At 43.5% G+C, this 13,516-nt stretch overlaps 1 protein-coding gene across 1 annotated transcript; it reads left to right on the forward strand.

The window, feature by feature from the left end:
* The first annotated feature begins 11,747 nt into the window (after window positions 1-11,747).
* On the forward strand, window positions 11,748-13,040 carry LOC123169565 (1-aminocyclopropane-1-carboxylate oxidase homolog 1). The gene has a single exon (XM_044587431.1). It carries the CDS (start codon window positions 11,852-11,854, stop codon window positions 12,929-12,931), a length of 1,080 nt encoding a protein of 359 aa, XP_044443366.1. The 5' UTR covers window positions 11,748-11,851; the 3' UTR covers window positions 12,932-13,040.
* Window positions 13,041-13,516: the final 476 nt, after the last annotated feature.

Here is a 13,516-nt window from a genome sequence, read left to right on the forward strand (position 1 = left end):
TAAGACAGTAATCATCCTACCATACAGTATCGAGATTATCGCATCTCCAGCAGAGTGGGTTAGTATAGTTACTCTCCACAGTTCACCACTGGCTCGTTTTCCCAGGTCCTACTTCACGGGATCTCCGACCGCATAGGTTGGGTTACTACCATGGCAACTCATGTGGGCCTCATACACATCTCCCTCGATGCATTATCTTTATCTAATATTAAAAAACGGAGGCTTTCATAGTTCTCCATACGTCTTCTCTTTAAATCCGTTGATTTTATATTAACCGCAAAGATTGACGACTGAGAATTAAAAGGAATAAGATGTTTTAGTAAAAAACGATTCGTTCCTCAGCCAAGTACGTTCTCTCGGCTGGGTCCTAACATGCCGGCCTGCCCACCAGCACTACAAAAATCCTGGCTGAGAATAATAAAAAATTCCGTCTCATAAAGAAACCCACCTCTTTGCGTCAAGCCCTTCCCGTTCCATCGCTTCGTAAAAAAAGAATTTTTCACGCACGGCAGGCATAGGCTCTTATTCCTTTCTGCTTTGTCCTAGGACCGTGATTAGGTCTAGATGAGAGTCTACTAAAAATAAGGTATAGACTAGCACATATGCCCATGCGTTGCAACAGAAGAGATTTTTTTTTGCGAGAACCATCGCGAGAGATAATTGATGTGGCCATCAAACGGTCTCCGTAGCGGTGGGGCGACAGAGCAAGGATCTGCGGTGTTCTCGTGGGTCATGTTTGGTCCATGAGATCTTCATAGCGGTGGGGTTGAGCGGAGTGGCAGCCACCACCCTATTCAAAACATTTTACATTTTTCTCCCTTTTTTGTTTTTAATTTTTTGAAAATAAAGTAATAATTATAATTGCTGAATATTCTTCGAAACATGACAACTTTTAAAATCCCAAAAAATTTAAACAAATGCAAGCATTTTTTAGAAAGTTTTATTAGATTTTGGAAAAATATGAACAAAACTTGAAAAGGGAAGATTTTTTGGAATTCACAAACATTTTTCTGAAAACATGAACCATTTATAAGAAAACAAACATTTTTTAATATGTGAACAATTTCTCAAAATGGAAACATGTTTCAATCATTGAAAACAATTTTCGAAAATGTTTGTTTCAAACACAAACATTAATTTGAGTTCCTGAATATTTTTTAAATTTATATCGTTTTTAAGAGGCAATTTATTTTAAAAATCACAAACAACTTTAGAAAACATAAAAAATAGAAAATGCAAACATTTTTTGAGTTACAAACAAATTTTGGAACGAGAAATAAAATTTATAGTTTCAAATATTTTTCAAAATGGGAGCAAAATTTTGAAATATTGAAGATTTTTCGAAAATTTGAACAAAAATTGAAATTCTGATTTTTTTAATTTATGACAAAGGAAAAAATAAATTAAACATGGAAGGGAGAAAAGAAAAAGAAAAGAGAAAGGAAAAGGAGAAAGGAAAAGAAAAAGAAAATAATAAAAAAAGAAACAAATAAAGCAAAAACGTAAAACGGGCCGGCCCAATTTCGGCGCCCTGTGCGAAACTTTGACTATGTGCCACCCTGTGCTGTAAATAAGGTTTCTCAGCTGCGCGAGCAGAAAATAAATGGGCTGGCTTGGTTGGGCCGCAGCGAGCGCAGCCTACGTACGAAAATTTTGACAAAACTGTTTTTCTTTTTTGTAGCACATGGACGCACGAAAATTTAGTACCACCTTGGATAGGTTTTTTTCAGTGGTGAACGGATGAAAAAATCGAAAAAACGTACCTTGCTTTATAAAAAAAAATAAGGTATAGATGAGAGAGACAGGGACCAAAGCCAATTCAATCCGGACTATGAACACGCACAGACACCGCCGAGACCTCCTCTTGCTCCCAGCCTCGCCTCTTCGGCGGCTGCCTTGGTGCGCCTCTTCCCCTCGCGCTCTCCCCGGTGGCTGCCTCAGTGCACGGGCTGTTCCACATGTCGCCGGCAGGCTTGGCCAACGGCGGTGCATGTTGGAGAATCCGTATACGAGGGGTAGCGATTCATCCCTACCAATCCCGTCGTCAAAACCTCCGTCAACAGCGTTCTCTCTCCGCTGACCTCCGCCAGCAGGGCAGTCGATAAGGGAGGTTGAGGTGGGCGACCACACAGGTCCTACAAATTTTTGGGCCCCCAAGTCCTCTATCTCAAGTTCTCAACTACTTCTATGGTTTCAGTCTATGCCGGAAACTATAGTGCGCGTTAGGATTCCGTGATGCTTTGAGTTTTCCATCTGTAATGTGCGTATTTGAAACAATCTGCTGGAAGTCGCAGCAGCCGCCATGGCTCTATGAATTAAAGATCCTGTGTTCGTGGTCGGTCGTGGGGAGCAAGATTAACGAGGAGGAAGGGCAAACCGTTATTTGGGCCTTGGGCTTGTAAAAAGGGAACCAGCAGTCGTGCGATGGTAATTGTGATCCAGCCAATCAGCCACCTCCTGTAGACTGTAGCAACAGTCGGTAGATAAATCGTGGGGGCGTGGGTCTGCAACAGGATAGGCAACAAGCAGGGCTAACCCTGGGCCCTAGGGGGTGAGGCGGCGGAGGACAGTACCATTCTATGGGCGGAGAGCAGTGTTCGGTGTCCAGCGTTCATCTTTGTTCTGCCGGGGACATGTTCGGTATGGTGATTTGGTGAGCTGTGCAGATTCTGCCGGGGACATGTTCGGTATCAGAGAACGTTAAACACAAATGGCATGTATATGGATCACTGTGGACAAGCAAACTTCGCTAATAAATATGAACAAGGCCTACTATAGCATAGCAGGTAAGGATTTAGATTAACTCAAGTATTGGTGACTAATAGACCTATTATTTCATTTCAGAGAAAGCCTGAAACACAAATGGCATGCATATAGATACCAAGGACAAGCAAACTTAGCTAAGAAATATGAACAAGGTCTACTATAGCATAGCAGGCAAGTATTGGTGACAAATAGACCTATATTAAGAGTAAACAGAACTAGCTCGGAAAACAACTCTATATTAAGAGTATCATGTGTCAATGTGATACAGTAAAAAATTGCATGCTATGTACATCAAGTTAAAAGGCACAAGTTATATAGTAGCCTAAAGTACATGCGGTCAAATTTGAACTGTAGCTGCCTTGTAGTTTGCTCTTTATTTTTTCCAAAAATCATTTCTAGGTACATAAGTATCTATTTAATCATAGAAACACCAAAAAAATTCCAAGATTCAACCACTAGCTAGGAACGGTCATTCCCGCCGATTTGACCGCATTTTCAAACGGGCATAAAAAATTCAAAAAAATTCAAAAATTGGGAGACCTTCGCATTGTGTCATTATATGTGGCCAAGTTTTCAGGAAAAATAACAAACTTGTAATAAGGCAATTATTTTAAAAAAGTGTTCTCAGAGACGAGCTATCACGTGTGGAGATCAATGGTTTTCAAGCCAAATGATCAATCTTATGGCCACATTCATGGCATAGTTTGTTCAAATGATCTCATATTGTGCACAAGCATGCATATTGGAATAGCAAACAATATTGCCTAAGGAAGTTTTCATTTTCTTTGGACGAAAAAACCATTTTCCATTTTTCGAGTGTCCAAAACGAGGTTTTTTGTGAAGAACCTACCAAATAATTGTTGCAAAATTGGACCAAATCATTTTTATAAAATACTAGGACATATTTAATGCACAATTGACCAAATGGTTGGGTGTAAAAAGTTTTGATCCACCTCTCATGAAAAAGACAAATTTCCGTCGATTCAGTTGGAAGCGGGTCAAATTTGAACTATAGCTGCCTTATAGTTTGCTCTTTATTTTTTCCAAATATCATATCTAGGTACATAAGTATCTATTTAATCAGAGAAACACCAAAAAAATTCCAAGATTCAACCACTAGCTAGGAATGGTCATTCCCGCCGTTTTGACCACATTTTGAAACGGGCATAAAAAAATTCAAAAAAATCAAAAAATTGGGAAACCTTCGCATTGTGTCATTATATGTGGCCAAGTTTCCAGGAAAAATAACAAACTTGTAATACGGCAATTATTTTAAAAAAGTGTTCTCAGAAACGAGCTATCACGTGTGGAGATCAATGGCTTTCAAGCCAAATGATCAATCTTATGGCCACATACATGGCATAGTTTGTTCAAATGATCTCATATTGTGCACAAGGGTGCATATTGGAATGGCAAACAATATAGCCTAAGGAAGTTTTCATTTTCTTTGGACGAAAAAACCATTTTCCATTTTTTGAGTGCCCAAAAGGAGGTTTTTTTGTGAAGAACCTACCAAATAATTGTTGCAAAATTGGACCAAATCAGTTTTCTAAAATACTAGGCCATATTTAATGCACAATTGACAAAATGGTTGGGTGTAAAGAGTTTTGATCCACCTCTCGTGAAAAAGACAAATTTCCGCCGATTCAGTTGGAAGCGGGTCAAATTTGAACTGTAGCTGCCTTGTAGTTTGCTCTTTATTTTTTCCAAAAATCATTTCTTGGTACATAAGTATCTATTTAATCAGAGAAACACCAAAAAAATTCCAAGATTCAACCACTAGCTAGGAACGGCCATTCCCGCCGTTTTGACCGCATTTTGAAACGGGCATAAAAAATTCAAAAAATTCAAAAAATTGGGAAACCTTCGTATTGTGTCATTATATGTGGCCAACTTCCCAAGAAAAATAACAAACTTGTAATATGGCAATTATTTAAAAAAAATGTTCTCAGGAACGAGCTATCACGTGTGGAGATCAATGGCTTTCATGCCAAATGATCAATTTTATGGCCACATTCATGGCATAGTTTGTTCAAATGATCTCATATTTTGCACAAGGGTGCATATTGGAATGGCAAACAATATTGCCTAAGGAAGTTTTCATTTTCTTTGGACGAAAAAACCATTTTCCATTTTTTGAGTGCCCAAAAGGAGGTTTTTTTGTGAAGGACCTCCCAAATAATTGTTGCAAAACTGGACCAAATCATTTTTATAAAATACTAGGCCATATTTAATGCACAATTGACCAAATGGTTGGGTGTAAAAAGTTTTGATCCACCTCTCGTGAAAAAAACAAATTTCCACCGATTTAGTTGGAAGCGGGTCAAATTTGAACTGTAGCTGCCTTGTAATTTATTATTTATTTTTTCCAAAAATCATTTCTAGGTACATGAGTATCTATTTAATCAGAGAAACACCAAAAAAATTCTGAGATTCAACCACTAGCTACGAACGGTCATTCCTACCGTTTTGACCGCATTTTGAAACGAGTATAAAAAATTCAAAAATAATCAAGAAATTGGGAAACCTTCGTATCGTGTCATTATATGTGGCCAAGTTCCCAGGAAAAATGACAAACTTGTAATACAGCAATTATTTTAAAAAAATGTTCTCAGGAACGAGCTATCTCGTGTGGAGATCAATGGCTTTCAAGCCAAATGATCAATCTTATGGCCACATTCATGGCATAGTTTGTTCAAATGATCTCATATTGTGCACAAGGGTGCATATTGGAATGGCAAACAATATAGCCTAAGGAAGTTTTCATTTTCTTTGGACGAAAAAACCATTTTCCATTTTTTGAGTGCCCAAAAGGAGGTTTTTTTGTGAAGAACCTACTAAATAATTGTTGCAAAATTGGACCAAATCAGTTTTCTAAAATACTAGGCCATATTTAATGCACAATTGACAAAATGGTTGGGTGTAAAGAGTTTTGATCCACCTCTCGTGAAAAAGACAAATTTGCGCCGATTCAGTTGGAAGCGGGTCAAATTTGAACTGCAGCTGCCTCATTGTTTGCTATTTATTTTTTCCAAAAATCATTTCTAGTTACATAAGTACCTATTTAATCATAAATACATGGTTTGGTGGCGATACGTCGAGGTTTGGGCGGTGGCCGAGGGCCCCAACTCTAGAGCGCGTAAACTCGCATGCTCGCCGCGTGGTCAGCGCGTGACCGTGGCATTTCCATGTGTTCTGGGCGGCCTAGGCATGTCTAGTGGGTTGGGCACTCCCAGGTAGGTGCTAGGAATAAAATTACAACATAATATTCTCACAAGGAGACCGATCGATGCTCAAACATGAATTAGCAGCCAAGTGTTTGATTAGCGGTACGGGAAATGTACATGGCTAATGGGCGTGTGTTTTGGCTGAGGATGATCAGTTACTAAGAAGACCGTCTTCACAAATTTTCAGCTCAAAAGGAGGAGCCTAGGTGGTACTTGCTTTGCAAAGTACCACATTGGACATAAATACGAATGTTGAAGCTGGGCTCAAAATAATGAATGGATTGAGCTGGCATTTGGTGGAGGATGGTTATTTGGGCATAGGAAAGCACCGTGGAAAATGGATACTATTTGGACATGCCAAAGTGGTACTTCCTTCACAATGTGTTGTTCTGAACAGAATAGGAAAATGAATATTGTTTAATTATTTTTGAACTAGGCAAGGAAGGTTTTTTACATATTTGACGAAGATATGACCCAAAGAATTTATGAGATTTTTTTGGGAATTTTGGGAATGACAGAAATATAGGTTGCTTCACAACCTGGGGCAAAAATTGCCACATGGACATGACACATAGGCAAAACTGATGAGGTGGCGCCTAGTCATAGCAACCCACCCCAATTTACAAGGTTATGACCATCTATATTGGTCGTGATCAGTTAGAAATAAGGTAGCGGACCAGTGCTATCTGCTTTATGACCATTTCATGTAAGGAAATTACGACCTTTCTGACCAAAATGGTCGTTATAGTTTAGGGTTTGGAGCCCCCCGAATAGCTTTTGACCAATTGGTCTGAAATGGTCATAGATCTATGACCAATTCTTCCAGGGTCACTGACAGAAGGTCACTAGTTGACATATTTCTTGTAGTGAGCCTCTGCACCGATGCAGGCCCACGTAACCGCCACCAAAGAAGCTCTGGGTCAACGACGGGTTGGCTCCTCACTAAGCTGCGCTCACCAGAAGGTAGCACAACCCAGTACCAGCCCGGCGGAGCCCAGTCCCGGACATGGCCCCTCGGCTCAAGCAGGAGTCCTCCGCCGAGTCGAGGACGAGGATGCGGGATAGGCATCGTCGACGTCGAGAACAAAATGCTTAATTATGAAAACAAAATTAATAAACACTTAGCAAAATTCGGCATGACCTTTGCTAAAAGCAGGACATATCGAGCGCTTGAAATTTGCCAGAACATAAACGAATCGACATTTCTGGCAAAACATAGGCCACTCGGAAAAATATGACATGTCCAAAATGTGACATGTTCAAAATATGACATGTCCACTTCAAATTTGCATATAACAGGAAAAATTGCTTTAACTAAAAAAATAACAAGAATTGCTTTAACTAAAAAAATACCTAGAATTCCGTTAACTACACCTAAAACAACTAAAACACCTAAAATTCGGTTAACTACACCTAAAACAACTAAAACACCTAAAACTCTTTTAAATACAATTAAAACACCTAAATTCTATAAACTACACCTAATTAAAAATATAGCTAAATTTCTGTCCTAACTTTAAAACCTAGCTAAATTTAAAAACCTAGGGTTCATACGAATTAACTAGGGTTCATACCTAATCTGTCCTAGCTAGGGTTCGATCATAACCTACATTATTCTAAGAACCTACATTTTTTCAACTATATAGGATTCAAAAACTACTCTCTAATAACTATAACTAGAGAGGGAGGAAGGAGGAGGAAGGAGGGAGGAGTACCTCTCGGTGGAGGAGGGCCGGCGCGGGGGGGCGACCAGCGGGGGAGGATGGCCAGTGCGGGGGGGGGGGGGGCGGCCGGCAGGGGAGGAGGGCCGGCGCGGGCAAGGGCGGCCGACGGGGGAAGAGGGGCCCCCGTGGCGGAGGGCGGCCGGAGTAGGACGCGGGGGCGGCGGCCGGATCAGGGGACGATTGAGGGATTCGATCTGTGAGTGTGAGCGTGTGAGTGTGAGTGAGTGAGAGGGGAGAGGGGCGGGCGGGCCAACGCGGGAGGAAGCAGAGGTGGGCTTAGCGGCAGCGCGGGGGAGGAGGCCCACGCTATAGCTAAAGCTGCAACAGGGGGCCAAGAGCATGGCCCATCAACAGCAGCGCTAGCCGGGAAATCCCGCACTACTGCTAACGTGCGCTTGTAGTGCTGGTGTTGTCCGACGCTACTGCTAAATAGCAGTAGCGTGGGGTCTCTAACCAACGCTACTGCTAAATGTCTACCTATAAGCATTTTCCTAGTAGTGCTAGTACCAGCACGCATCGAACGAGCCCGTGCTCGTGTGTTTTGCCTGCTCGTGTTTTGAACTACGTGTTGAATACTTAGAATTGCAGGTCCCCTTTCCTAAAATTGAAGCGTTCTCTCATATTTCCACTAAAAAAGACTGCGGGTTGAATACCAAAAGGTAGGAGGGATTTTTTGTAAAACTGTCATGACGGTGAGCGGGCAGAAGGAATAGCCACTTTATTATCAGGGAAAGATTTTTTCCTCGAAGGTCAAGGAGTGCAAGCAACTCGCGAATTCCGGATGGGGCGATTGCTCCATTGAACTTTCAACAAATCAGATATGCTGCGTTCGATGCCCTTATTAGTTTTGAGATAGCTATAGGGGCTACGAGCCTTGGCTATATGCACCTTGATTAATAAGTTTAGATGATTAAATAAAAATATGGAAGTATGAGTTATTTTCTTTGTCTATGTCTTTAATATATATGGATGCCTTTTGTAATAACTTCCACAGTAGCCCGAGAACTTGGGCGCGCAGCATCCTAATTTTCTATTGTTCTCTTTTATAAGTTGTTACAAATAAATATTAATTGTATTATGGAAGTCATATTATTATTTCTATTATGTTGTCCTCGCTAAGAACTCAAACAAATCCTAGAGAAACTGAAATTTCAGATCCATAACTTTTAGCTTGTCGGGATTAGAAACATAATTGTAAAAATATTGTATTGTTGTTTATATCAACAATCTTTTATACTTTAACCATGCAATGCTTTGTAATTTATTTTTGAGTTTTCGTTTATTCTAACCGTTTTTGTTTGTGAGCAAACAATATATGTGTCGATGTAAAAAAATTCATGATCCAATGCTTCCCTTTTGCAATTGCACCTATATAATTGACAATGGGGATGCAACTAAATTTCTGCAACATCAGTATCATGGCATCTGAGACTAACTTTCACTTAATGTTGCATGATATTCTACCTAATATCAAGTTAAGCATTGAGAAAATTAAATTATATATATGGAAGTTTTGAGGAATTATATATTACTCTATTAGAGGGAGAATTTGATTTAAGAAACACATCAATTTTATCCAATTAGTTGTTCATATTTAGGATTCAGTCTAAATTAAATTAGAAATTTAATTAGTAATCTTCTAGTACTGATTAATCCCTAAATATGTCCTGTATATAGTACTATATATCATGAAATAACCTCTTGAACATTATTTGATTGTTTAAGGTTTACTTTATTTTACTTGTCTTTACATTTAGATGTATACCACGTAGTTTCATGTTGTTATCTATTATGATAGGGTAATTTGAGGTTATCTGTCAACCATACCGGATTGATTATGATGATACATTCATACTGGTGCAAAAGATAAATTTTGTGAGGATCCTAATCTCTTATGCTACTAATTTTGGGTGGCCTCTACGAGTCTACATCAACTAGATATTACAAATGCTTTCTTGCATGGTGACCTACATGAAGAAGTGTACACGGAGATTATGGTTAGTTTTTCTACTCCTATGACCGCATGAAAGGTGTGCAGACTGAGAAACTCACGGCATGGGCTGAAGCAGTCTCTATGAGCATGCTTTGATAGGTTTCTTCATGCCATATGTGATGTGGGGTATAAGCAATTGAATAGTGATCACACTGTATTCTATCAACACTCAGAGCATAGTATCTAAAATCATTGTGGTAAACGTGGATGGTATTACAATCACATGAGATGATAACGTGTAGAATTGTAGATACTGCGACTGAAGAAGTGCTTAAGCATGGAGTTTGGAGGGAATAGTCAATAATATATAATGCAAGGCCAGGGGTCTGTCAACGTACCTTTTAAGAGTGTAAAATCATAAAGTTTCACTCTTGCTACTCTTGACTTTGAAGGCTTGCTGTTTATAGCTAGTGATGAGTTGGTTTGGTTTTGAGCAAATCCAGATGGATAGTAAACGTTGCGTTGGGTATACACTGCTGGTATCAGCAATCATGGATAGCATTAATCATGAATAATTGGTTAGCAATCATGGATAGCATTAATCATTAATCATGGATAGCATAAAGTGAACTTTCCAAGATTAACTTAACTTGTGAGAGATACTACTAGCATCTTCTCTGCATCTTCAGTAAATTGTCATTTGGCAGTTTAAAAAAACTCATAAAGTGGAGTAGGAGCATAAAAAATTCAGGGGAGTATATGTTCAGTATTGTCATGGTCACTACTGTTATGGTCTCTACTGCCATGGTCTCTGTATATGGATGTCTTAACAGTTTGCTGTCAATTTTCGACTGAGTTTACTGAACTTGGTAATTTAATCTCCACTTGTTTTCTTTTGATAGTGAAATTCAATCTGAATTTTGTAAGCAGAGAAGCAATGTAGTGACTGTACTCCAAGTTAAATTCAGTCAATGTGTGCACAAAGTAGTGACTTTGTCACCAACTGAACTCAATTATCACCAATACTGTTTATACTGATTTTATACTGTATGTTTATCTACTGTATGTTCACCAATACTGGAAGCATGCAAAGTGCAAGGCTAACTGAATCTATACCGTATGTTCATCTACTGTACTCCATCTCCATGGCTAACTGAATTTTGTCAGTACTGTACTCGTACTCCCAATACATGGCTCACCTGCACCAAAAGAAGCAGCATCCATTCCTCTGCAATACTCCATTCCTCCTCCAATCTCTGCATAAACCAATCGCTGCAAAAAATCAGCTCACCTGCTTGCTTCAACAGACAGACATCACCTGTAAATTCAGAAGACAGACCTGCGCTGTGGGCGAGCGGGGAGCAGAAGCAGAAGCGGCAGCGGCGGCGCTGGTGGAGCCAAGAGTGCAGGTCCTCCATCATCAGCCCACCAGCTCGAGGAGCAAGACGAGCTGCTAGAGCAAGTCCTCGTCTTCCCCATGCCCTGGTCGTCTTTCCCATGCCACCGCCGCCGGAGCTCGAGGTCTGGAGGAGGTGCTCGAGGACGAGGAGCGGGCCATCGAGCGCCGCCGCCGGAGCTCGAGGTTTGGAGGGGGTGCTCGAGGACAAGGAGCGGGTCATCGAGCGCCGCCGACGCAGCCGGCAAGGCACGAGCTTTACAGAAAAGGGGATCCCTTCCCTCTTGATCTCCTAGTGCGGACGCAGAGAAGCGGCGAGACGAGGGGGAGAAGGCGGCCGACATGCGGCGAGGCGACGGAGCAGGCGGCCGGCGCGTGGCGAGGCGACGGAGCAGAGAAGCAGACGGGGAGGGCTGCGTAGTTTGTCGGGAGAAAGGGAAGGTGATTTTCGCAAAATGTTGGCTCCTGACACACGGGTCCCAGCGATCAGATACACCGTCAATACGCGTTTATACATGGCTTAGACCGTTTTGCAACACTTAGGCTTAGAGTTGGTACTGCATGGCAAAAAAAATGACTAATGATACTGATCCGTGAGTAGGTACGCAAGTGTGATACCAACATGCAATTAACTCCATTAATCATGAATAATTGGTTAGCAAGTACCGGTCGCATTATAAGTACGGTCAGTAAAGAGCCACGACTACTTCACTCGCCTCCACACAGACATAGACACGCAGACTGAATCGGATTACAAGGAACAGTAGAGTAGACTGCAGACTGCAGAAGCACGCTCCAGTAGTCCATGGCCTCCGAGCGTCGCCTCTACGCGCTCAAGGCGTTCGACGACACCAAGGCGGGCGTAAAAGGTCTCGTGGACGCGGGCGTCACCGCGGTTCCTACCATCTTTCACCACCCGCCGGAATCCCTCGACGACGCACCAACTCATCCCCATGGCCACCAGTTCTCCATCCCGGTCATCGACTTAGCCGGCCTCGTGACACCGTCTGGACGGGCTTCGGTTGTGGGCGCGGTGAAGGCGGCCGCGGAGACGGTGGGCTTCTTCCAGGTGGTGAACCATGGCGTGCCAGAGGCCGCCATGTCCGGGATGCTCGCGGCGTTGCGGAGCTTCAACGAGGAGCCGGCGGAGGCAAAGCGGCCGTACTACAGCCGGGACCCTGGCCGGCGCGCCAAGTACGAGAGCAACTTCGACCTCTTCCAGTCGCGGGCGGCCAGCTGGCGCGACACGCTCTTCATGGAGATGGCCCCGGAGCCGCCGCCGCCCGAGGAGATCCCTCCGGCGTGCAGGCGCGTGGCGCCGGAGTACGTGGGGCTAGTACAACGGCTGGGCCGCACTCTCTTCGAGCTGCTATCGGAGGGGATGGGACTCCGGCGCGGGTACCTGGAGGAGGAGCAGGAGTGCCTGGATGGGCTGAGCTTCGCCGGCCACTACTACCCTGCGTGCCCGGAGCCGCACCTGACCCTCGGAGCCGCCAGGCACTCCGACCCCAGCTTCCTCACGGTGCTCCTCCAGGACGCGGTCGGCGGACTCGAGGTGCTCGTTGACGACGACAAGAACCAGCCTGCGTGGGTGGACGTGCCGACAGCGGCGGGGGCGCTGGTGGTGAACATCGGCGACTACCTGCAGCTCATGTCCAACGACAGGTTCAAGAGCGTGGAGCACCGCGTGGTGGCCAAGAGCGTGGGGCCGAGAGTCTCGGTAGCCTGCTTCTTCCGGGCGGACGCGTCGACAAGGGTGCTTGAGCCGATCGTCACGGACGCCGGCGGCGCGCGGTACAGGAGCACGACGGTGGCGGAGTTGGTCCGGCACTACAGGGCCAAGGGCCTGGACGGCGTCCCTGCACTCCAACACGTCAGGATCTGAATGAGCCTCACTTTCATTTGCTGTGCGAGGATTGAACAAGTGCAACGAATAAATAAAATGAAGAGGCAATTGCGGGTTGGTAATACAAACATACAACTCTGTTAATCAAGTACCAAATGGACCTGGCTGCTTTTCAGTTTTCAGTGCAGCGCCGGCGCCTTCCGGCAGTCCTCCTACCTAGGGCTGCCTCTCTCCTGCCGGCGAGCAATTTTGCTGCAACCAGCGATTACCAACGCTGCGATGACTGAAGTTTTTTTTTAGTGCGCTGCGGTCGGCGAGCATTTTTGGTTGAACTAGCGACTTCAGAGTTGCATCGGTGAGCCATTTTTGTTGCGACCGATGAGCTTTTTTGCTACGACCAGTGTTTACTGGAGCTGCAACGAGGCCTCGGTGCTACGCTGGGCGACCGCGCTGTGAACTCGACGCCGGGTGCTGCGACTAAGGTGTCGTGCGGCAACGAGCTCCCCGGCAAGGATGGTGCTAGCACGGGGAGGGTGACGAAAAAGTGCTAAAACCTGATTCAGCGGGGGGTTGCGCCCACGCTTGACCGATGCTAAAACGACAACGCATGGTGGAGCCTGAAGT

This window comes from Triticum aestivum, chromosome 7D (assembly GCF_018294505.1).
Source record: "Triticum aestivum cultivar Chinese Spring chromosome 7D, IWGSC CS RefSeq v2.1, whole genome shotgun sequence".
Taxonomy (NCBI): Eukaryota; Viridiplantae; Streptophyta; class Magnoliopsida; order Poales; family Poaceae; genus Triticum; species Triticum aestivum.

Bases quoted from the DNA above. Each gene is read 5' to 3' on its own strand.
- LOC123169565 (XM_044587431.1), top strand. From the start codon at position 11,852: ATGGCCTCCGAGCGTCGCCTCTACGCGCTCAAGGCGTTCGACGACACC.